Genomic DNA, 25,576 nt, shown 5'->3' with positions numbered 1-25,576 from the left:
TTCATAAAAGAATATCATTAAATTTGTTAAGAAGAAAAACAGGATAAAATGAATCTTTCCAGCTGCACACTCTTCAAACAGAACATGAATGTTGCTGAAACTGCTTTTCCACAAAGTTATGAAAGTGTTTTGTTTTTTTACTACACGCATTACTTTCCTGTTTCAATTGTACAAATAATGTATTATTCTTAGAATAAGTTGATGCTAACATAAGGTTACACCTGACTGATTAAAGAACTTCAGACAGGAATTTCAATAGTCTTAGTAATGATAGATTTGAGACCAATTTTCTGGGATTGTCTTTTTGAACAGTATGTTTTCGTAAATGGATGATTTAATAGAAGGAAAATGATGAGCCAAAGGTACCCAGAACTGTTAGCTTGTCAGACAGGTTACAAGATAACCATAACGTTTATTAAACGTGTTTATTAATCTTTACTTCAGTCATCAGCGTTCGCGCTGATCAACGACCCACGGTAAGTGAACGCCTCTTCGTTGCTGCTTTATTGACGCTTTCAGGCTTCCGTAGATTTGTCAGTAGGAAATAGTAGCAAGAAGAGACGCTTTCTGTGACACCCTTTTAAGGTAAGTTGTTTTCTATTTTTGGTTTATTCAATTATAAATGTGTTTCTTTTTATTACAAACACAATAACATTTACTAAATAAAGTGGACAGACCTGCCTTTTAATGAATTTCTTCCACGTGTGTCGTCCAAAGAGCAGTCAGCAACATTACATCAGCAGAGATAACATGAGCTAGCTAGTCACAGTAATGTTTGACAACATTGAGAACAGACTACTGTAGCTTACTATACTGCTTAATGAAACGTGTTCAGGAACATGTTCGCTGAAACGACATTACATTTATTTTCTGTGTCCAATGATTTAGCAGGTTAAGAGATAACTTCTGATCATGACTAGTCCTGAGTCCCGCTCCATCTTTGATCTGGGTTTTAATGATGAGGCCTTTTTGGGACTGAAGGAAGTGAACTCTGTCCTGATGCACACTGTTAACACTGGACCAGCTTTACACGGTATGTATCAATGTCAGCTGTAATTTTCTCTGTAGACAACATCCTCAATCTTTTGTTTGAAACTTAGCCTTGTGCTTCCTCACCCAGAAGTGAAAGATAAATCTACTGAGGATGACACACAGAGGGAGTCCAGTCTCTTCAGAGAGGTGCCAGAAAAGATGGTCTGCTCGACCTGCAGATGCCCATTTCATAAACGCGAGGAACAGGTGACCGCTCAAACATAAACACACACACACACACGCACACACACACATACGTGTGTTATTGTTTTCAGACTGCAGATGAGAACTTAACTTTTCTTTAAATGCTCAGATGGAGCACTACAAGCTCGACTGGCATCGGTTCAACTTGAGACTAAAGCTGTCAGGAATGCCAACAGTCACAGCTGAGGAGTTTGAGAGGAAGTCTGGAGCAGGTGAGGAGGAAAGCAGTTGGACAGTTCAAAAGTATGTGCAAAAAGATCTCATTGATTTTCTGTTACTGCTTCGACAGGTGACATGTCAAGTATCTCAGGCTCCGAGTCGGATTCAGAGGGAGAAAGCTCGGATAGCGACGGCGGGGGAACAAGCAGCAACGTCACTGGCACAGATAATGAGAGCTTGGTTGAAACCGGTTTTACATCTTGTCGATATTCTAGCAAGGTGGTTTTCCAGAACTCCGAAGGACAGTATTTATCAGTCCACCGCTGTATCCTGCAGGGAAAGGTAAAGCTAAGCTGTTTAGTCTGTAAATCAACAAACCTTTAATCAGTTTTTAAACATCTAATTACTGCTTTTATTTCTGCTGTATTTCAGTCAAGTGATGATCTAGACAGAGTTTCCCTGCTAAAGGGGATCAGTAAGAAGACTGTGTGGGTCGTTCTCATGACGGGTGGAGGCCACTTTGCTGGAACTGTGTTCCAAGGGTGAGTAGCCAGCAGCTTAAAGCCTCTTTACACCTGATATTAACTGTCTGTCATCTTAGAAAGGGTCTCCACTGATTATATATGATTGGATCTCACTTATTTAGATTCAGTTGTAAAGAAACACAGTGTACATATCGCCAATATATTTAAAAACATCAGGTGCAGTTACTAAAACATTCAGGACACTCTGGTGTTAACAGAGCCGAAGGGTGACATACAGCGGATGGCATTGTCAGTTTGAAGAAAAAAAAACAGCCTTGCTTGCGAGGTTAAACATCTTGCCAATGCAATCTTTATTTTGCAGAAAAGACGTGCTTCAGCATAAGACTTTTCACCGCTACACCGTGCGAGCAAAGAGAGGCACGGCTCAAGGACTCAGAGACTCTCAGAACCGAAGTCACGCGCCCAAATCTGCAGGAGCTGCTCTGAGGCGACACAATGAGGCTGCACTCGTCAAGGCAAGATTACAGTTCATTTCAACAACACTGTCATTTTTGATGACTATTTATTTATTGTGAAATGAATGCTACCCTTTTAAGGCTGACGATCTGTCTGATGGCTCATGATGGTTTGTGTTTTCTTGATGATCATTTCTGCTGTCATAGTATCCAACCTCCTCCTTTGGGCTGATGCAAACATCAACTCAAAGGCTTACACACATTTAATAACACTTTACAGGAAGTTCAGGATCTACTGGTCAGCTGGGCTGAATACTTAAAGGAGGCCTCTGCAATATTTATCAGAGCACCGAGCTACAACAAAACAATCTTCTTTGCCGGACGTGCAGCTCCACTTGACAAAAAAGATCCCAGGGTCCGTACGCTTCCCTTTGCCACACGCAGGGCAACCTTCCGAGAGGCGCAGAGAGTTCATGACATGCTGTCCACTGTCCATATTTATGGTAAGTTGAATTACACTGCTCACAATAAGTTTGGGATATTGTGAGGTCCTCAGTGGGTTTCATACATAAGGTGTTTATTTTACTTCAGTGAGTTTTGGGATTGGGAGGCAGTTGTATAAGGGAGATAGACACACCTACCAAACATACCAAAAAAACAAGCCTTTTCAATGTGGCATCAAGTTCAACATTCTGGGGATATAAAAAGCTGGTATTGTCAGTAAGTCATTCCCAGTTCATCCTTCAAGCAGCCATGAACACATGACGTTACTTAACAGACGAGCAGCGCCACCTGGCCATAGTGCGCCTTCGGGTTGGTAGCAGGCAGTCAGTTATTGCTCATGAACTTGGTGTGTCTCAAAGTATCATCAGCAGAGTTGCAGCAAGTCACAGAACTACTGGCAGTGTTCATGACAGACCCAGGAGTGATGGACCGTAATGATGCCCAGTACCTAAGGACCTCTGCACTCAGACACTGTTATGCTGCTGCCACACCGCAGCAGGCCTGTTTACGAGAAGTGAGGGGTACGAGGGGTTTTCAGACAAACCATTTACAACCAACTCCACTGCTCTGGCTTGATGCCAGTCGACCGTTGCAGGTGACTTCACTGACACCAAGACACCGCCGTGACCATTTACAGTGGGCACAAGACCATGTGACCTGGACAATGCAGCAGTGGTCTACAGTCCTGTTCACTGATGAGTGTCGGGTCACCTTGCACAGAAATGACGGTCGTCAGCGTTGCTGGAGAAGGTAAGGTGAGCGGTACGCCGAGGTCAACATGGTCCCCAGGGTTCACTTTGGTGGAGGAGGTGCAACAGTCTGGGCAGACATCACCAGTCAGCGCAAAACAGATTTGGTGATTGTAGATGGCTCGGTCACTGCACGTTCTTACCTGAAGAGACATCATAGAAGAAACCATCCTGATCCCCCAATTCAACCAGCACACCCCCAACTTTCTGTTCATGGATGACAGTGCTCCACCACATCGTGCCAGAATTGTCACAGCTCGACTTCAGGAAGTCGGAGTGCCTCACATGGTATGGCCAGCAATGTCCCCTGACCTGAACCCCATAGAGCACATCTGGGACCAGCTGAAGCAGCGGCTGGATGCTCGTACCCCACCTCCACATGACCTGGCAGAACTGTGTGAAGCACTTGTGAAGGAGTGGAACACATTGCCTTAGAACGACATCACGAGGCTTGTTAGGAGCATGAGACGTCGCTGTAACTGCAGCAAATGGTGGAAACCTCAGCAACTGACTTTCAATGTTGTTTATTTGGGGCTATCTTTGTTATTGTCTAAATGGTCTTGGTACTAAATATTGCACAAATGAAAGTGGTGCTTCTTCTCATCCATTAATAGTAATATCAAAGGGAACTATTACGGTACTTATGTCATTAAAATTCAGATTGAATGGGAAAAGCACTCATTCAAAGAAGAGTATCCCTGACTTATTGTGAGTTGTGTATATCCTTGGTATTATGACAAGTTATTTTGCTCATTGTCACAGAGCCAGGGTGTAATCAATACTCTGTGAACAATGTGTTTATGCAGGGAAAGACACGGACATGTTTGCCGTCTTCAGTCCATCTAAGAAGGCCTGGAAAAAGAAAGTCCAACCCCCCGCTGAAATAAATACTCATCAAGAGAAAGGTAGGTTCGAAGTTAACATGCAAGTTATGTCCTTGGACTCTTCTGTGTTAAATCAGGCCTGAAGTTGTGATTATATAACCACAAGACTTTTCTGAACTTTTTTTTTTAGCACCAGCAGAAGAAAACCCCGAGAGTTCAGATAAAGAAGAGGATGGAGAGATCCAGCTGGAGTTGGTGGAGCTAACTTTAGGAACTCTGGACCTCAGGGAGTCTGAGATCTGTCCCTCCAGGCACAAGAAGAAGAGGAGGAGGAGGAGAAAAAATGAGGAAAGCAAAATGCAGACTGCTGGTAAGTCTTGCCTGGTCAAAATGACATAATAGAAACCTGAGGACGCCTTCATTTGTCTCACCAACGTTTGCAAGATTTGTGAAATTTCTCATTGATGTGGCAGAATTGAGTATAACAGAAGACCAGGATCAGGATGTGCTGGAGGCTTCTCCAGCAGAAGAGTCTCCTCAAGAGATGCAATCAAGGGACAAAAAGAAGAAAGCAGAGAGTAAGAAGCAACAGGAAGGTAAGAATGTGCTTCCTTCGTTTCATTGTTAATTGTTTTGCACCTGGATTTAAACTTGAAACTTGCCTCTTTTTTTTGTCTCTTTGGAAAAAGCCGATGAGTCATGGGAGTACGGCTTGAAGGATTCCCTGTTTACAGCGTGTAAGGTTGGGGATGTTGACGCTCTCTGCAGGCTTCTCCAGTTAACTAATGAAACAGAAGAGAATCGAGAGCTATCGGAGTCCAACCACGCTGTCGCCCCAAGTCCTCTTACACTACTGAATAAGCCCATAGACTCATCAGGGTTCACTTTGCTACATGTTTCCTCATCAGCTGCACAGAAAGTGGTGGTCAAGCTGCTGCTGGATGCAGGAGCAGACCCAGCCTGCAGGTATGGAAACATAGAGACACATCTGGAAGTGAAATTGTTTTGAGATCATTTCTAGGAATTGTTCTGAAGGCAGCAAAACTTTTTTGACATCATCTCTTTCTAGAAATAAGAAAGGGCAGACCCCGTATATTGTAGCACCTGACAAAGACACAAGGAACGTTTTTCGTAAATATATGGGTGAGAATCCTGACAAATATGACTACAACAAGGCACAGGTAAGAGCCTTTAGTCTGACTTTTGACTTGTATCCCTTTCATTTAAAGCAGAGAACTTATTTATTTTTCACTTGCGCAAACCAAGGTCCCTGGGCCACTAACGGCGGAGATTGAATCCAAACAGACGGAGAAGAAAAAAGCCCAAAAGGCTTTAAAAAAACAGAGGGAGAAAGAGCAGAGAGAGGAAAAGCGTAAACAAGAGCAGGAGGTGGAGGAAAAGAAGAAGTTTGCATCACTGAGTGATCGTGAAAAGGTAAGTAAATGTGCATTTAATGTGATATTCAAGTTACTTTTTGAAACATCTTTAACATGGCCCTGTTTTTTTTTAATTGCAGAGAGCTTTGGCTGCAGAGAAGAGGCTAGCTGAGCAAGTAGCTGCAACAGGAGTCAACCTCTCTAATATCAAGTAAGTCTTCCAAGAGCCAACCTCTTATTTAAGGGGACATATTATATAAATGAACATTTATTTGGGTAACCTGAGTTTCTAATCCAGTCTTTGTCTGTGGTCTGCATAAGTTTTAACACATGGAGAAAAATGCTCAGTTTCAAATATTCTCAACTTGTGACATCACAAGTGAGACTGTAGTAAAAAAAAAAAAAAAAAACCTTCCCTGGTATCTCCATCCATGGACTCCAGCCTAGAGTAAAACTTTTGTGCAGGTTGGCCATTTTTATTCTCACAATAGAGGAGTGACGTCTACTGGGAAAACTCGGGAGGGCTCATTGCATTTAAAGAGACACACACCAAAAACAGAGTGTTCTGAGAGAGCTGGTTTATACAGGATCACAAACCTCCTCCGGTGCTTTATTCATGTTATTATTTTTTACCAAAGCACAGATGTTTCATTCAGACCACAGGGGACTGTTTTTGTGAAGTGGAAACGCAGTATATGTCCTCTTTAATATACTCACGATGTAAAAAGAAAAAAAGTGGGACTCATATACTGAGAGCTTCTTCTTTTTTGGGGGGTTTGTTATCAGGCGCTGCTGGCTGTGTGGAGAGTCTCTGCTCGGGAAGATCCCATTTCAGTACCTTGAGTATTCCTTTTGCACACCTCACTGTGTCCAAGCACATCGAAAAGCTAATAACCTCCAAGGCAAATCCTGAAAATAATTTTGGTAGGAAGCCAGTTACCTCATAAAAATGAAGCCTTGTTAGGAGTGACACAGGTGCTTCATGCCAATGTAAAAAAAAAAAAAAAGTGCATACATTTTAAAATCACATTTTATTTTAGCAGAGGATCAGTGGAAAAATACAGTGCTGTAAAAATCAAAACAATATTTTGTAATTTATTAACAATATCTTTAATGAAAACAAGCAATAAAGTCTGATTGACAATTTGTAAACAAATGTTTTTCCTACCTTTTGTCAATGCATATTCAACCTTGAATACTAAATCATTGTTTGATTGTCTGACTGAAGCTTCTGTGTTTAAGATAAAAGTTGTTGACATTGTATTGTGACTGATGAAGACTACAAATGAAACACGATGATATGTGAGGTGATGATAGATAGATAGATAGATAGATAGATAGATAGATACTTTATTGATGCGGGAAATTCAACAATGAACAATAGTTATGCAATATAATGATGAGGGACAAATGACTTCCTCCTGTCAAAGAGATTGTTCAGAGGAACACTTCTGTTTTGCTTCAATAAAACTGTCGAATAGTTTATTGTTCGGGGAGCGTCAAATGATTTTAAGAATGATTTATATTAACAAGCTAAAGTTGAGCAATTGAACAGTTGCCATCAATGTCAGGATTTTCCAGGAGGGAGGTTTAGCTGAGGCCTGTCCATGAAAAGGACCCTGAGGTGTGTGGGGGCCCCCTCCAGCTCTAGCACTGTGATGTTGTTGGCCTGTGTGGGGCTCAGCAGGGGTCCAGGAACATAAAGAGTCTGTTGAGGGCCCCTGGCAGGCCAGTACCGTCCCAGATTTATACCATTGATCCAAACCTGACCCTAAAAAAAAAAAAGTTTTAAAATAAAAATATAAAACCAGAAAGGAGCAAGAAGTTTTTTTTTTTTCTGTATCGAATTGTCTAAAGGGATTTTTTTGGTTTTTACCTTTGTCCATTCATGAAGCTTCAGAAAGGTGTCCCAAGAAAGTCCATTAGGCTGTAAGGTCCCTGAGTAGAAGATGGGTCCGACTGAAGGATCTTTCGGGGGGTCAGTGGAGGATTTCTTAATGTCTGAATGAGGCCAACCAGAAGTAATGGCTCCATCGATGTCCAAAGGATAGATCAGCCAGTCAGTCAGCAAATCTTTACCCAAAAACAGGTCACTCAAGAGGCCCTGCAGAACACAAATAATCTGTTAACTGGCCTTTTCTGTTTTTAGTTTTGAGACCCAAACACCCCTTCGCAGGTCTACCAGAATAAAGATAATCATTTTTTTGTCTGGTCAATACAAAAAAATATCTACTGGAAAATGTCATTTTGGAATTTATCTCTGACGCTGGTCTGTGAGTAAGAGAGCACACTATCCACTCTTAACTATTACATCAGTATTTCCTCATTTTAGTTATTTATCAACATTTTTGTGGTTTGTGACCTACCTTGTGCTGTATGTGAATTTGATTAAGAAAGGCAGCTAAAGAAATATTTTTGTATTTTTCATGTAATTATTGAACATTCTACAAAGTAAAAAACTCTGGATTCATCTGAGAAATGTATGGAGCCACAAACGATAGGGAAGTGCAGTGTGTCAACAGAACACAGGCTCCTAACAAGTGGTTGTGTGGTGATCAACAGTTGTAGTTTTTTGTTTTTTTTCCCCTACTGTTTTCGACTTTGTTCTCTTGCCTTGCGGTCATTGATCCTGCTTCCAAAATTCACCCTGCCCATGTTCTCTACCAGGATGTCCAAAATGTCCCCCTGCTGTGCCGTGACGTTTGTCACAAGCACGGTGTCTCTCTCCAGGAGGCCTTGGTAAACCTGTCCACACAGATGCAGACTTTGTCAATACTGAGAGCAAAAACCACCGAAACAACACAACCTGACATTTAAAAAAAACAAAAACAAGCATGTTTGGTCTTCATCTGTAATGTTTTCCTTGTACCTGATCGGAACATCTGATTGGCTAGACAACAAAAGCTCATTGTAAAGGCTCACCCCATTGATGGACACATATGCACGGTCATGAACACCATTCAGAGGAGAGATAAGTGGCGTGGGCTGCGGGAGGTCCCTGGGCAGCCTGGTCCTATAGAGCATATACCCATAGAACTGGAAACAAAAGACATGACTGGTTGCAGATACAACAGTCTAGAAGTTCTCCCCGTTTCAAGAGGTTTATTGTCACTGAAGCACAAGTCCCACCTACTGTTGTTTTGTTCATACCTGTTTCATTTCTTCAAACGTCAGAGGATGCTGGGATTTCACTGGGCCGAGCGGAGAGAGGGTGTTCAGAAGGCTGCTGATGTTTCCAACCTGGAAAAAGTGTCTGTTTTATAAGGCTCAATAGAAACTTGTTAACAAACCTGGAGTGATGCTTACCTTTTTTAGGGTCACAAATCCATAAGCAAACTTTGGCGTTGCTGGTGGCATTGGGCCAGATGGGATGTCTCTAAACTGTAGAGAAACAGAGATTATTAAAGACACATGAGCAGGTGTAATCAGAACATCACCCTCGGGAGTGTAGCACATCGAGTACCTGCTTAATAACATCTCTGATGGCCAGAAGCTTCTCTGTGGGGTCTCCGGCCTCAGACAGCGGGGCGTCGTAATCATAACTAGTCACTACTGAGCGGAACCTCGTGTCATGATCAGCACCTTTTACAAAGAGTCAAAGAACCGCAAACTAAGCTGTTATCCCTTTAGATACACACGAGAGGAACTGATAAGAGACTTAATAATGGAAACCACTGACTAACCATTCCAGTAGCCAAAGTTGCTGCCTCCTTCAAACATGTACCTGAGAAGAGAGGGATTTTTTTGAGTACAGGCAAACTCAGCACATTACACCAGTCCTGACAGTACCATGAAAATACAATGGATCCTCATAACTACCAGACAAAAAAACAGCCAAATAGACAAAAATAAGGACAAGACAAATACATAGGAAGCCTTGGTCATTTCAAAATGTGTGTAGTAAGTGAAGTTACATTTTTAATTATTCCACTTTTCATTAGAGCTGATTTTTTTTTTCTATTATAAATGATGTTGAGTATTTTAAACAAGTTAAATTCAGAAAGCTCTTGATTGGGCTTTAAATAAAAATACACAACCAGCATAATGATAGTATTTATAATTGAGAGACCCTTCCTATCCAAACAACCCTTTATTATGTTAAAAGTATGCGGTAGTCTTGTTATACAGCAGAAACATTTGTCAAACTGTCGACTGATTCATCTTAAATTTAAAGATCGTCTGTCGCGCTCGCACATTACTGCTTGAAGGTGCAGACATCCACAGACTTTTCCTTGTTTTGTGGACAACTCAAAACAGAACAAAGCCAAGACGTGTGAAGACGTGAGAAGTTTGTGGGGAGACATACATGTTGACGTTGGCCCCCATGGTTAGCATTTCTCCTAGCATTCTGCTGACCTTCTGAGAATTAACCACAGCATGCTGATCTCCCCAGTGGTCCAACCAGCCGGTGTAAAACTCTGAGTTCACCTGCAATACCATTTCAAATCATACTTGAAGTTTCACGATCGATTCAGTATTTAAAACATGTATTTAATTAATGAACTCGTTACTCACCAGGGGTCCTCGAGGTTCGAACCTTCTTTGACGTTTAAAAGCTTCACTTATGTTGTTTTCTGTATAAGGAAAAGTATAAAAGAAAATTGAAAACTTTTCCTTTACATAACTTATTAATATCCGTTATAAATTGGTATCAACCTGTGCCAAAGTCTACTGTGGCATATAATCCCTCCAGAGTTCCACATATCATCTCCTTGTCTGTGTTTCCGTCAGTGGTGAACAGGACCGTGTCTTCACCCAAAAACAAGCGGAACAGAGTCCGAAGGTGTCGCATGTAGTTGTAATCACAGGCATAGTAACTTCCATATTCATTCTCAACCTGTAAATGAAGATGATAATTAATTTTTAATCCTTTATTTTCTTTTACCAAAAAAAAAAAAAAATCCACTTAAAACTTAACCTGCACTGTGATGATGTTTCCCCCGTTGATGTACAGCCAAGGCTTTATTTTTGGGAGAAGGACAGCAAGCCAGTTGCTGACTGCCTGGAGATAATCTGAAGTTAAAAAAAAAAAAAAAAAAAAAAAAAAAAAAGTGTTGTACTGCTTTGCAAACCAGAGAAAGAGGCATGCAAAGTAGGCGCACATTATACCTGTATCAGCTGATCGAAGTACGATGTTTGGTTTCTGAAGTAGCCAGGCTGGCAGTCCACCCTGAGCAAGACGGAAACATTTGTTTTATGAGAAATGCCGGGTTTAGAAAGTGCCGTTTTCTCTCATGTGCACAAAATCACTGATAAAATGTGGAGATTATGTGATTGCTCTGTAAAATGGCTAATACCCAGTGTGTTATCATATGATCAGCAGCAGCCTCTTCCTCACACAAACATGACATCCGTTTATCGACTTCCCCTATTTCAATAATAACGTGCTCAGAAGAGTAACACACACTTTTATACTCACTTATCAGAGAATAAAGTTATGAGGACTTATTTTGACTGTAACTCCCCACCTATAAAACTTAACGGATCATCCTTTTGTTTGTTTAAATGTGATCAGTACAATAAGTCTTAAAAAACTACTGGAACATCTCTACTACCTGGTTTATTGATCAGCATTATTGATTTGCCTCTTTTTAACATTTTCTACAATGCAACCTTTTAATAACAGTATACTTTCTGACGTTTATGAGATGCTGTTGGCAAGTATAGCCATAATGGTACTAATAATAATTTATACTTTATTATTAATCCCACGAGGGGAAATTCAGTTTACACTCTGTCTAATGAACATGAACACACACAGGCCTAGATACACAGTCATGCAGAAACAGGATCCTAGTGACATGCATTAATGGAGACGTCTCAGAGTGAGGGGGCTGCCCACAGCGAGCGCTCCAGAGCAGTTTTGGGGTTCGGTGCCTTGCTCAGGGACACCTCGGCAGTGCTCAGGAATTGGACTGGCACCTCTCCAGTTACCAATCAAATTTCCGGGATTTGAACCGGCGACCCTCCGGTTCCCAACCCAAGTCCCTACAGACTGAGCTACTGCCGCCCCATACTGTGTCAAGCCAAACTTCTCACCATTTCCCATTCTGCACAGATGTACGGTCCTGGACGCAGGATGACCAGGAGACCCGTCTGATTTGCCAGATCCAAAAAATGCTCCAGATCTCGGTCCCCAGTGAAGTTTTGGACCCCTTGTACTGTTTCATGGTAATTCCAGGGCACATATCTGTGAGGAGGCCAAGGGAAAGTAGTAAAACAACAACATTGTGTAAACCTCTTTGACTGGGATGCTGAACTTACACTTGGATGGCATTGAGTCCAGTCATGTACATCTTCATCAGCCGGTCCTTCCAGTAGTACCGAGGGATTCTGGAGTAGTGAATGCTGCCTGAGATGTACTGAAAAGACTTCCCATCTTTCAGGAAACAGTTTTTTTTGTAGTCTATAGAGAAAGATCTTTCCCCTGAGACCTGTAAGAGATTGCATTAAGTGGTATATTGAATTAAATTGATGGATGTTTTAGTAGGCCTATGGTATTCATTACCTGCCAGGACAGATTTACTGCTGAGATTACATTTATCTGCAGGGGAAATACTTTTGACTAAAGCCCTCATACATGTCAACATTTTATTTAAGGGGAATTTTCCAACTACATACACATAATAAAGTGGTCATCACTGGTTTACAAACTACAAGCCCTGTGAGTGATCAGGTGACTTATGTTATTAAACTGGTCATCATGTTCAAGTTTCTTACCAAGTTTCCACCGAGAGCCAAACATGTGACGAAGAGTAGCACACCAGCAGCCATATCCGCTGCCTTCCCGCGAGAACAGCCTCAAACTATTCCATCACTAATTAGTACTCACTGTGATTTAGTATGTTATTACAGCAGTGCTACGTTCAGAAGTGCATGTCTGTTCACCATGTATGTGCGCAACATTGTCTACAACGTCCTGTCCGCGTCTCCTGCGCCGTCATGTGATTATCCGCAGAGTCCTAGAGTCCGCTGGCTTCATCTCATGGTTCGTCACCAGTGTTACTCTGTCGGCTGTGGCTGAACTCCGTCAAGTAAGGTTTAGCTTCATTGTTTTCTTTGTTAATGACCTGTTAAAATTAAGTATTAAATTAACTTAATCATAATACTTTATTGAACATTCATCTATCACTTCTGTGTTAATGCCCCCATGGCATTAAAACAATTAAAACGCTTTGCAAAATCCAAAGCATGCATTAATATTATAAATATAAATTATTAGTTTTAGGGCGGAGGGATATGAAAGTCTCTTTTATTAATGAAACAAAAACAAGTTATAGTCTACCAACACGTTCAAAAGATTTACGTTCACAAACTAAAATAAGGTGCATTTGTTAAATTGTGTTAAAATGTGAAATATGTTCCAGTTTTCAGCCAACAATCCAATAAATAAAAAAAAAACAATCTTCCAATAATTATAATACTCCATCTTTCCGAAATGGTCATCAAGCATTTTAGAACTGGCTTGAGTTTCTTTACATCACATCATTCAGACTAATACAAGATAAAATAACACATAATAAAACAAGTTTAAGTAAAGGTAAGGTGTAGGTGAATGCTAAGAAAGAAAGAGTGCCACATAATGCAGCCAAAAAACGATGTTATAGGTCTGTATCCATTATATAGGTTGAGAACAATTCACATTGTTATAGGCATGGCAGAATAACAATAATAATAATATCAATAACTAGCCATTTCGAGAATCACTTGTTTTATAATAGTAGCTGTAGGTCCCAGCTCTGTCTATAAACTATAAAAAAGAATAATCTATCTTACCTATCTGCCTAATTTTGTAATAAAGTAAAAAATGTCGCTGTGAAATTCTGTCCATTTATAAAATTGTTTTTTAAAGTTAGTTTTTATGGCCCATTCCTCAAGCGAGCACTAGATGGCGTTTTAATACCTTAAGAAGAGTGATTTGACAGTCCTGTCATTTTAGATTAAGCATTTACTTGAATTAAACATAGGCCTGCCAAATTTGGGTGCTAGTAATGAATATCTATTTTTAAAATGATTTTGTTATAATTCAAAATTAAGACGAAAAAAACAAGACCGTTTAATTTGAATTGCAACTGAAGATGAATCAGCATTTATGTTGTGTCCATATGTACCCAAACATATTCAGTAACGTATTTGTAGTTATGCATCTGGAACAAAGCAGCTAAAATTGTTTATTTTATATTTTCAGTGAAAAATGCACCAGTTAAACTGGGAAATTCTCAGGATTGGGCATGGGACATAAACTTAGGTTTGATCACCGTGTAGCTGGCCACCTTTTATGAGGGTGTCTTGTGTTAAAAGGCCAAAACACCTTGTGACTCACTACTGATGATTTGTCCCATGTTTCATGATTCTTAGGAGTCCCTGACTCTTTCCTATGGGCCCTTGACCCTTTTCTTCTCCCATGGGTCCAAGTTCATGACTTACTTTATTTACAAGAATCGTTGTTTCTTACCCTTTGATGATTTATTACTTACTCTTTTGTTAATTTGAGTCTCTGACTATTTTTAGTCTAAGTAAGTATTATTTTAATTATTATCTGTTTGTGTGCCTGTATAGCACACAATGATGATTTTTCCCAAGATTTACATATTTCCCACATCTGAGATACATACAGCTCTCACACCACTCTCAACATCAAAGCAAATCTCATGTGTATACCCAGACCTGTTGCCAGACCTTAGTCTTAGGGGGGGGGGGGAGCGTATGAAATGCCTGGCGGGAGGCACAATTATTATCAGCCAGTACGCATATTTTAATAATCCTATACTGTATTAGTGCAGCATGCAAACATCACGTTAAACATAACCAACAGCAATATCACCCGGTACACTAATAAATGATTCTGTAGTCATGTACATTTAACTTAATATATCTGATGGATTCAATATAAATGCGTCATTGATTTTGTGGCAATTATTTAAGTAACTTTCAAACAAAAATGTTTAAGATAGTATCTGATTATTTTGGTTGCATTAAATATAATCTTTATGTTTATGTAATTCTAAATTAAGAGAATTTTTAATGAATCCAATTCAATAGAATTAGCCAGTTTTTAGTTGACGAGCACTTCATTTTATTTTGCGCCTTTTTTCTGCTTTTGAATTCAACAGCCATCATCTGGTCATAAGACATACAGAAAGTACTAATAATTTAACTCAACAATTTCATTTGGTTGACAAAGGAGAGTTTTTTTATACTGTAATGTTAATGACAACTTGTAGGTGTATGCTGTGTGTAATATTTACAGTCTATGATGCTACATTACAAAACGAAATTAGCAAGCAAAGTAATCCAGAGAGAAAGAGACACTATTGCACCACAATATCAGAAAGATATCACAAGTATTTGCATTAAGAAAACAATAAGCTTTATTTGAAAATTGCATTGAAAGCAATTGCTGTTAATCTACAGCCAATTTTCAACACTAACATACTATATTCATCTAAAACAGTTAAGAACTATAGTTAGCAATGCATTGTGATGCTCATCCTGAAGCAAACTAACAAAGGTCATAAACAGTATACAGTATAAGTGTATCACAAAATTTGCCCTAAAAATCAACACTTTTCAATCTAAATGGATTTTAGTGGATGAATGAATACAATGCATGTACTTTTACTTGCTTCTCAGTTTCATAAAGCTGTTGGATTTTGTTTAAAATTAGTTTTTCTGCACAGCAGTTAAAAAGTTGGACCACACGTTGCTACCTACCTATCTTCTACCACTAATAGTGGTCTACATTCCAGAGCAACCAATTTAGCGAGTGAATTTCTAAGTTTATCAGACGTTAAATTACCAATTTTGGTCCTGAAGCCAGTCATTTGGTCGAGTTTAGGCTGCAAATGCTTCTTGTTTGTACTTGTGGCGGAGCTAGCGTAGAGCGAGTGTGGAGCAATAACAAACAGTTCTGCGCTGTTTATGAGGCAAACTGTGATTAAATTATTTTCTTGTAATTAATTAACCCTAATCAATTGGTTAAAGTCCCAAATGTTATTTAAAAGGCAGTTTTAGTATTTTAGTATCAGTATTTACTTCACTGAAATGTATTTTGACATGCTTTAGCTTTATTGCAGATAGTTTGTGTTGTTTGTAAAACCGATAATACTCATCTGAGAGTGAGCTGATTTCCACACCCTTATGGTTGGTTCCAGCTCCTACATAAGAGGAGGCTGGGGAGCCTCTGAGGAGTTTGGAGCGGGAGTGGATCAGAGCTTTTTCAACAGTTTATCATAGAGCTGAAGGGCCCTTATTTTCATTTTCAAGGAACAAAGGAGGGCCTACAGGCCCGGTGAATACCCAGGAAAGGTAAGTCAGCAGAGGTGTAAGAGTACTAAAATATTATACTATATATTATATTATACTATATACACAGCAAAAAATGGAGAGTTAAAATTTCATTACATTTACTTAAGTAACTTTTTGGATAAATTGTACTTGTGAGAGTAGTTTTAATGCAACATACTTTTTTACTTTTACTTGAGTATTTTGTGAAGAAACGCAACTTTTACTCCATTACAGTGAGATACATTCCGCTCGCTACTTTTAAAACTATTCTTCTGTTATTCAGTGTACGATGGTTTGTTTTGACTTCCACCAACGGTTCTTTCACATGACTGTTTTTCGCCAATCAAACGTAGTCACTAACAACGTTTGACTCCGTTTCACCAACTCGAACGGAGCCAGGCAGTCACATGACCTCATACAAACTCCGCGGCCTAGCTGACGCGAAGTGACTGAAAGCGGAAACAACGCTGTGTGATTTGATTCGGCCTCATATTCAATCTATATTTACCTCACAGACTGTAAAAAAGAACAGCTATGTCATTCGCTGTCATATGTGTCTGCCTAAACCATAGACTATGGAATGTTATTTTTCAAAAGACTGATTCCATTCCAAGTGTCTTTGATGAGTCATCAGGTCTTTATATGAGGCAACAGCTTTTCAAGACAGTCAGTTGAATTTGAACCTTTCAACAAGCGGCAGCATTAAGAGAGATAACTCAACTATCACTTCAGATCAACATATCTGTTCATCAGAGACAATTTACAAACAGCAGCATTTCTTTGTGACTCAAACAACCAGCCAAAGAAAATGCAGCGACCAACCTACCAAAGAAGGAACAACAACACCTTCAGACAGCAGGGCAATGGTCGAGACATGGAGCTCGAAAGACTTCATCAAGATGTGAGAAACCTCACGGATCTGCTGGAGAGAGAGAGGCAACACTGCTGTAAGGAGAGGAACGAAAAACTCCTGATCAGCCAAGAGTTGGAGGAGACAAAGCAACATCTGACAAAGCAGAAAACCCTCAAGGAAATGTATATAAACCGGGGGAAAGACACCAGGAGAGAGCTCGAGAGGCTCGAAAAGTACAGCAACGAAGAGACCCTCTCTGCATTTAAGATCGCCCAGAAAGTGAACGACACCACCAGGCAGAGGAAGAAGAAAGATCTCCATGTCGACTACGAGGAGCTCAAGGTGGCATACGTAGTTTGCAACGACAAGTTCACAAAAGAGCTCCAGAGTGAGAAGGAGAAAAATAAGGTCCTTCAAGAAGAACTGGACAGCAGCAAAGTTTCATATCATGAGCTCAAGATCAGGTATGAAGCCGACGTGCTCGCTGCCAAGCAATTGGTGGAGACGCTTCAGTGCAAGAATGAGCAGCAAGGTCAGTCTCACGCAGAAAGAGTGTCCCGAGACCAGCAGGTGATCTCCACCTTGAAAGCTGAACTGGATGTCCTCGGTCAGAAGGCGAGAGAGGAGATTGCTGTCCTGCAACAGGCTGCTTTTGAGACGGAGAACATGAACTTTACTGAGCTTGAGGGCCTGAAAACTCAGCTCAGTGATCAGAAAGTCATCAAGGAGCAGTTTGAGGAGCTACAAGTGGCTTATAAAACCAGCCAGGACACGTTTACTGCTGAGCTCCAGAAGGAAAAGGACAACAGCAAGCTTTTCCAAGAACAACTGGAGGAGTTTAGAGCGTCCAGCAAAGAACACAGCCCAAGATACCAAACTGATGAACTGCCTCTGACACAAAAGACAGAGGAAAAGATCAAGACCCTGCAGCAGATGAACATGGAGAGGGAGAGCATCCAGTGTGAAGAAGTGGAGGAGCTGAAAACCCAGATTCAGCTCCTGAACTCACAAAACAAGGAGCTCTCAAGTGAACTTGAGGCTCATCTGGAGGATCGCATGCTTCCAACAAAAAAGAGAGCAAGTTGTGAGGAGAAGCAAGGCGAACCTTCATGCATGGAAGAGACTCTCCCCCAAGTCACTGCAGAAGCTCCAGGAAATTCAGGAACTGTGGGGCCTGCAGAAACTGTAGGAACTTCAGGAGTGACAGAAACTGTAGAGGCTACTGAAGCTGTGGAAACAATGCAGCCTCAAAAGCCAGAGCAGCAGAAGCCCTGGTTTAAGCGAGTCAGGCACTTCCTGGGACTGAGAAAACCTGAGAGTTGGAAGGAAAAGAAAGAACCTTCTTCCCTCTCTGCCCGACAATAACCCCCCCCCCCCCACACCCCCCCGCCCCCCCCCTAAATCTTTTTCATTGCTAGCATTTTGATGTACCATAATAATTCAAAATGTCAGCTTTGATAAGGTTTATGAAAAAAAACATGACATAAAACATCTTCTAGTCATGTCAGAGGGCAGCACTGTGGCCTCACAGGAAGAACCTACCGACCAGTGGGAACTCTCTGTGTGGAGTTTGTTTGTTCTCTTCAACCCTTTGTAGGTTTTTTCCTCCGGGACGCTCCGGTTTCCTACTACATATCCAAAAACATTCATCATAGGTTGAGTTGGCTACTCTTCAGTCTTCATAAAAAAAAATAAAAATAAAAAAAAAACATAATTTCCCTTTAAATGAAGTTGTGTGTTGTGGTATTTAAGTTCACAAAAGTTTTAAAGTGGTATGAGAGTTGCAGATATTGCAGTGTGTAAGTTTATCTTGGCCTGACATTTAAACACAAACTGGGTACTTGTGGTTAAAAACACCTTCATATGCCCGCTGGCCTGTCTCTGTGTTCGTATCCACATACACACTTTTACAAATACTGTTTTTCAGTCTCAAACCACTTTAGCTGTAATGACAGTTAATACAGTAATTTCCTCTCCCATGCTGCCTCTTTTGTCACAATCTGAAGAAGATTGAAAGAGGCATGTACACGTTTTGCTAATGGCAGCTGATTTGAACTGCTGATAGAACAAATGGCTGTCGCTCTATGGCTCATTAGCCCTCTCAGGCGCAGCTGATTGTCCTGGGAATGAGAAGAGGGACGACGTCCATGGGCCTGTAATTTGGTTTATGAGTGTGATAGTGTCTGAGAGCTTGTCAGTATGCCATACTAAACTAACTCTTTATTTGTCTTTGCAAGTACCACATAGCTGTTTAATAACCAGACAAACTGACCTGTCTACAGTCATTTCAGAGGCCTGCACCTTATTTGATGGGAGACAGAGAAATGCTCCCCTAGGGTCGGGCGTCACCTCAATGAAGTCATCTCCCTGGAGTCTATAATTAGATTGAACCATCCGCTCTCCCCTCCAAACCCTGCAAAATAAGCCCCCTTTGTTGTCTCTGGTGTAGGCAGGTGTATTGTAGCCCCCACCTTCCAAAAATGGGACAGCTTATGTTAAAGCGGCACTCCACCAAGAAACAATAAAATGGACTCAGCCAAAGGACTGCAGTTATACAATATGCAATGATTTACAAATTTATTTGAAATTCGTTGTCCCTAAAGGGGAAAGTTGAGGTTTCCTCTGGCCCAGTGATACTTTGACATATGGACAAAAAGACATGATAATGAAATCACCAGCTGCTCCTTCTTCTGGCCTACTGATGTCCCATAGAAAAAAAATACTAAATTACTCTCAATACAATACTAAATTATTGCCAATAAACTAATATGCCAAAAGATGCAAACAACTGCTGGATAATAGAAATGTATACATGCCACATGACCTATGGCATGTTACTGGGATGTTTTTTTTGTTGTGTGAATAGAAATTTTTATTCATTTTCCATTTTTCCAACAATAATAAAAAATACATCAAGACAATCGAAACCGAAAATAAAATGGTATAAAAGATTTTTAAATACATAGACACCTGCATGTTCAAAACATACAGCATGCACTAACACATATAAGCCTCCTGTTATCTTACCAGAGTGTTAGGGTTTGTCAGGGTAAAAATATTCAGTTCCTTTCTCATACTGAACACATAAGGTATGGTTCATACTGATTTCACAGTTCAGGGGAAATCTACTGATCTGTCTGTGATTCACACAGCTGAATCACCTGATATGAGGCAGCACTGTCTCAGCCCTGTGCTTTGGATGCAATGAGGAATGTACCCTCTCTGTTTTCTCAGGCTCTGAATGGTTAGTGAGTCACTGATACTGGTACCCTAACGAGAGAAAACTGTTCTGAGAAACTGAACAATAAACAAAAAAAATCCCAGTAGCATGCATAGCTCCTGTGGCATGTCTACATTTCTATTACTCAGCAGTTATTTTCATCTTTGACTTCACTTTCCAGGTTTCCTAAAGAAATGAATCCACTTATAGGGAATAGAGTACAATCTCAGTGTGGGAGTGTGGAAATATGAAGCTCTATATACAAACAGGAAGTTGACAGTGCGGGGGAGCATGGGAAGTGTGTGATCTGACCCTCATTCCTCAGCCTTAAGGAGGTATGTGTTTGGGATGCAGGCATGCCTGAGTGGGACTTCTTGTGGTGAGATAGATTGTAAAATGTGGCCCTCTAGTTTAATTTTATTGAACAGAGTGCGGCCCAATCTAGCTAATGGTGAGGTTTAGAAAGCCATATTAATCAAGGTGATAAATCACCATCTTGTTTAACTTTCCTTTTAGTTCAGTAATATGTGCTATCTGAATTTACTCGTAGCTTTTCTTCAAATTAGCCGCAATATTAATTACTTAAGATAAGATGGAATAAAATTGTGACAACATAGGATTTTTTGTTGTTGTTGATCACTTTAATATAGGCAGGGGTGCATCTATTATTTTTTTTGAACCAGGGGGGCATGTCGGGGAATCAGACTTATGCAAGTGGCATTTCATTTACATACATGAATGAATATAGTTATAGTCCCCCCTTTCTATCTTCACATAATCATAACATTCAATAATCTAAAAGAGGTTACATTTCTCTGTAAAAAAAATACACTGAAGAATAACACACCATAGTGACAACATATAAATACATCTAAAAAGCTTAATTCATTAAGGGCTCACATTTTAGAGTACTGTCAAAAGAAAATGTTACACACTGAAATGCAACCCTAGGCTGACCTCTGGGAAAAGTGTTCCCTTTAATGCACCTATTTCTGGGAAAAATGACACAAAATAGGATAAGGTTACATTGATCTTAAGCAGAATCACCAATAATTGAATCCACAGAATCGTTACTTCTTAAATGATATTTTTGTCCAGTCATCATGTCTCCTCCATCTCTATGAAGGCAGCAGTAATTGTTGACATAGGTGTGAATAATGCTGTCAATATGAGACCTACTGGCTCTGTGCTGTTTCACTATCGGCCACATAATTTAATACATGTGGCTGAAGGATATGTCATCGACCATTTTTACACAATAATGTGATGCTTCAAGCCAAGTGATCCCATAAAGATTGAATCCCCTTTTATTGTCACGTTTCCATTTTTATCTCAATATTTATGTTCTCATCTGTGCTCTTGCCATCCATCTTGGCTTAACTACATTTGTTTCAATCACTTTCACACCTTCTCCCTCCCCTTGTCCCTCTTTGTTTGCACTGTCACTGGGTGTGTCCAATAACCTGCTGCTCCCCTGACACAGCAGACCCAATCCTTAAAGACAACAAAAGACATCAATTTCATTAGTATAATTCAATGAATAAAACATGACATCATTACTCCCATTTGTTTCACGAAAGACCAATCTTTTACTGTGTCACAGATTTGCCCTTCATACATATACTGTAGTTTTCCTTAACCTTAGTTGTAGTTTATCTTTTCAAACTTTGTCAATATAAACAATATTGTCCTTTTACTTCAACATAATAATTACTAGTACTGCTTCTATGTACTTCACATCTATTACATCTGTCTTTCCTCTGTTAATAGCAATCAATGTATTGTTTTTTTATTTATTTATATAGAGCCAAATAACAACAAATTTATGTCAAGACACTTCACATACAGAAAAACTGTAGCTGTTCTCCTTTATTCATATTATTTAGACCAATCCTATCAATGTGCAAGCACAACTACAGCAGAGGAAATATTTTGAATGAGAGAAACCTTGAGCAAACAAGGACACAAATGGATTATGTGGGAGAAAAAAAAAACATGCCAAACAAATTCTTCAGAGATTTGAGCCCAATGTTTGGAAAAAGGCTTTTCTCATTTGAGAAATAAGCTTAGGCCAATGAGAAAAAACTTTAAACAAGTACTGAAGTATCAAATTTATTACATACGTTGTATAGCCTTCCATGTCGAATTTGTACTTCTGCCTACATATAAAAATGTGATTAGATTTAAAACATCAGTACAACTATAAATCATGTCAGGTTACAATCCATCTTCTAGATATTTAGTACTTTTTTTTGACAGCACTGCTGCTGAGGCATAAATAACAAAAGGGAGGCAGTTCTTCAATGACATAACAAGCACAGATCAATGTTTGTCCTTGTTGCACTCACTGTTCAGGCAATAATACATGGATGAGTGCTTTTTACATTATCAGACCACCTCCAGTTAAGTGATCCTCACGGTCTGGCTGTGAATACATGTGGTCTGTGTAGAGACAATAAACAAACTGTCGACCTCAGTCGATGGTACCTCCATCACATGCTAAAGTCAGACTGACACATTATCTGACATGCGGCTGCAAAAGGCTCTTTCCCCCGACCTGAACGACTTTGCCTGAGGTCTTTTTAGCTATAGGGAGGGTCATCAAACTCTTTCCACCATTCGAGCATCCGATAGCACAACTCGTAATACAGTATGTATAGAACATGTATAGGCTCTGTTTTCTCACTTTTTCAGATGTTTCCAGAACCGAGCCAGAACAGCGGTCACACTACCCTTGCTTGGTACCTTGAGTCCTTGAGTTGATCATGCATTAGTTTATGTGCAGCACTTGCTCTGTATCTTGCGGCTCTTGCATGTAGCCAGCTTCACAGATCATTTTTGAAGCCACAAACATTTCAACAAATGTGCTGTGCGCTGTTAAAGCAGGAAGTGTCAGGCAGATATTGAACAGCTGATGTGTATGTGCACTGCCTGGAAGCTTTTCATTTTAACATTTGGAAAATACAACACTCGAGACTGTTTAAGAGCATTTTAATCCTATAACACCACCTTCCTCGTGTGATCTGATCAAAAGAGACCCACAGATTCCTCCAGTCTGAAAATGCATCTGCTTGTGGTTTTCAGTTTCAATCTAGACACAAACATTCAGTATCAAGCTTCACCTGACACTCAGCTGATCATTGTGTCAGGCTGTGGAATGCCTGGTGTCCCCATCAGTATTTGCCGCGGTATGTAGGGTCACAGATCTGTTTTCTTAACTGTCATTTAAAACTTAACACGTTAAAATAAACGTTACACTATAGCTTTCAGACACTGACACCAATCATTTGAAAAGACAACAATACAAATGATTAATAAATGAATTCTCAACATTTGAGTGCAGATAAACTTATTTTTTGGATTATACAGCAGAAGGTCCTCAACAGTTTTTTTTATTTAATTAAAAATTCCAAACAAATGTTTTCTCTTGATATGTTGAGACAATTCCCTCTTGTGATGTTCCCCCACATGTTGCAAATTTTGAATCTTCTCCAAAACAGCAAAACCCCTCAAATGTATAATTTCCACTTGTACCATCGTTCTCCTTCGTGGACCAATCATTTATTTTATGACTTGTACAGCAGGTCTTAGATCCCCATCCCTTCCCCCAGGTCCCTCTGGAGATCCTGATGACCAAATGGATGTTTTGTTCTTGTTCTCTTTGTCCTCTCAGGTAGAGGAACAAAGACTAAATCTGAATCTGGACTTCCTGCCACAGTTTCACATCAAGGAGGGAGATTAGTCAATCAATCTAAGAGCTGTTCTTTCACTATTGTTTGGTTGTTGGCAAATAATTAATCGGTTATGTTAAGTTGGTGCAATGCTGAAAATCAACAAGCGGCCACCTAACCTGTTATTAAACCAAGCAGACTGTAATCAGTGATTTTCTGATTAAGGTCAAATTACCCAGACAAGTGGACTGTTCCTGTCCAAACTTAAAATACACTCCCTTTCACTGACCAATAATCCATAAATACAAAATAATAAACAAACTTCCTCCTTGCACGCCTTTTTTTATGTTCCAGCTCTGAATTACGGTCCAAATCCTAACAACAATCTGACTGTTGCTGTATAATCTTGTAAAGATAGTTTCTATAACTAAATTAAACAAATTAAGCATACCTGTATGACACATACTCTTACGTTTCTATAATTGCTATTCTGTAGTTTGTATGTGTATGTGCATGAAGTCAAAATCAAACTAATACATTTATTTGATCATATGAATATAGTTTGGTTATATTTGAACTTTCAACGAGATTATGTGAAATGGCTCAGATAATGAATAGAAACAAATTAATCAAGGATCTGTTGTTGCAAAAAAAGAAAATGCTCAAAAAACCAAAATGTCTCCATTGTTATTGTGTTTGTATAGTGTCTGTAATATATGTGTTCAGTATGTAAAAATAAGGCAACTTGAATTAATTCATGAAACATACTTTTTTCATGTATGCGTCACGTTCGTTGTAAAGTCCCCCAACCACAGTCAAAAGCTGTATGATTGGCAAAAATGCTTAGTGATTTGCAAAAGGATTTTTCAAGTATTATTCTCCTAAAGTCCACTCCTTACAGGAATACAAAACAAAGATTGGTTTGTTTTAGTATTAAAGCTTCCCCTAACCTTATAATCAGGAATGACTGACCCACTATATTTTATTTATTCATCCAATCTCATAAATCACCAAAGAGGTGACTTTGGGGACACTGATCGACAAACAAAGTCCCTATTTACTGCGCCTGCCCCTCAGTCAACACTAGTTACACAACAGACACAGCACAGTTTCAGATCTATTACATGACTGTTGCATATAGATTAGGTTGTGTCTCTCTATCCTCTATTATCCGCAGGTCATGACTGGGAGGCTGATCTTAGGAGCATAGGTCCCGGATTAAAAAGCTTGTGTTTTTCATCAAGGTCATTCGGATCAACTGCACGAGATTACAGGACAAAGATTCCCTCCCATGGATGTATGTAGTGTTCAAAATACTGAAATATCTCGATTGTAAGTGTGTGCACAATCATCGACAGGTATCTGTACAAACCCCAAAATACGTGTTTGCTTTCATATTTCATGCAAAATATTGATTTTATTTGGATTATTTGTAATCTTTATAGATTTTTTTTAAATCTCACTATTGCAATGCAATAGGTTGAGTAAAGTAAAAATTCAAATAAATCACAGAATATTCCCAAACAAACCAATTTTAAAAAACCTGAAGAAAAGAAGCTTCATTTATCTGAGTTTCCAACAATTAGGCATTGGAAAGAACAGATACTGTAGCTTCATCATGAAAATACAACAAATCATGTCTTTAATTTAAATATTTATAAGGCAATAGGTTTTATCTATTTTATAATGGGTTAGACTCTAGACTTATCATGTGTTTGCATACACTGTTTACTAAAATGTGTTCAAATACAGGGCTT

At 39.6% G+C, this 25,576-nt stretch overlaps 2 protein-coding genes across 2 annotated transcripts; one reads left to right on the top strand and one right to left on the bottom strand.

Annotated features, from left to right (window-relative positions):
• The first annotated feature begins 439 nt into the window (after positions 1–439).
• ankzf1 (ankyrin repeat and zinc finger peptidyl tRNA hydrolase 1) lies at positions 440–7,271 on the top strand. The gene is made up of 16 exons (XM_079358315.1): positions 440–585; positions 889–1,033; positions 1,121–1,239; positions 1,346–1,448; positions 1,526–1,737; positions 1,828–1,937; positions 2,242–2,395; positions 2,616–2,838; positions 4,395–4,493; positions 4,603–4,782; positions 4,886–5,008; positions 5,102–5,378; positions 5,482–5,593; positions 5,679–5,846; positions 5,929–5,999; positions 6,575–7,271. The coding sequence occupies exons 2-16, from the start codon at positions 913–915 to the stop codon at positions 6,699–6,701; spliced, it is 2,199 nt and encodes a 732-aa protein (XP_079214441.1). The 5' UTR covers positions 440–585; positions 889–912; the 3' UTR covers positions 6,702–7,271.
• On the bottom strand, positions 6,801–12,713 carry glb1l (galactosidase, beta 1-like). The gene is made up of 16 exons (XM_079358316.1): positions 12,509–12,713; positions 12,053–12,222; positions 11,828–11,978; positions 10,898–10,958; positions 10,707–10,801; positions 10,445–10,625; positions 10,304–10,362; positions 10,095–10,216; positions 9,472–9,512; positions 9,252–9,370; positions 9,095–9,169; positions 8,939–9,028; positions 8,711–8,824; positions 8,402–8,533; positions 7,665–7,892; positions 6,801–7,559 (listed from the first exon to the last, which is right to left on the bottom strand). Exons 1-16 carry the CDS (start codon positions 12,560–12,562, stop codon positions 7,356–7,358), a joined length of 1,896 nt encoding a protein of 631 aa, XP_079214442.1. The 5' UTR covers positions 12,563–12,713; the 3' UTR covers positions 6,801–7,355.
• Between the last annotated feature and the right edge of the window lie 12,863 nt (positions 12,714–25,576).

Source organism: Symphodus melops (assembly GCF_947650265.1).
Source record: "Symphodus melops genome assembly, chromosome: 12".
NCBI classification, from domain to species: domain Eukaryota; kingdom Metazoa; phylum Chordata; class Actinopteri; order Labriformes; family Labridae; genus Symphodus; species Symphodus melops.
This window is presented reverse-complemented; position numbering and strand designations above follow the sequence as displayed.

Bases quoted from the DNA above. Each gene is read 5' to 3' on its own strand.
- ankzf1 (XM_079358315.1), top strand. From the start codon at position 913: ATGACTAGTCCTGAGTCCCGCTCCATCTTTGATCTGGGTTTTAATGAT. The intron at 1,449-1,525 runs GTGAGGAGGAAA...CTGCTTCGACAG, and splicing joins TGAGAGGAAGTCTGGAGCAG to GTGACATGTCAAGTATCTCA. The intron at 2,396-2,615 runs GCAAGATTACAG...AACACTTTACAG, and splicing joins ATGAGGCTGCACTCGTCAAG to GAAGTTCAGGATCTACTGGT.
- glb1l (XM_079358316.1), bottom strand. From the start codon at position 12,562: ATGGCTGCTGGTGTGCTACTCTTCGTCACATGTTTGGCTCTCGGTGGA. The intron at 12,223-12,508 runs GTAAGAAACTTG...AATCTCTTACAG, and splicing joins TGGCTCTCGGTGGAAACTTG to GTCTCAGGGGAAAGATCTTT. The intron at 8,534-8,710 runs GTGAGCCTTTAC...CTGTGTGGACAG, and splicing joins CATATGTGTCCATCAATGGG to GTTTACCAAGGCCTCCTGGA.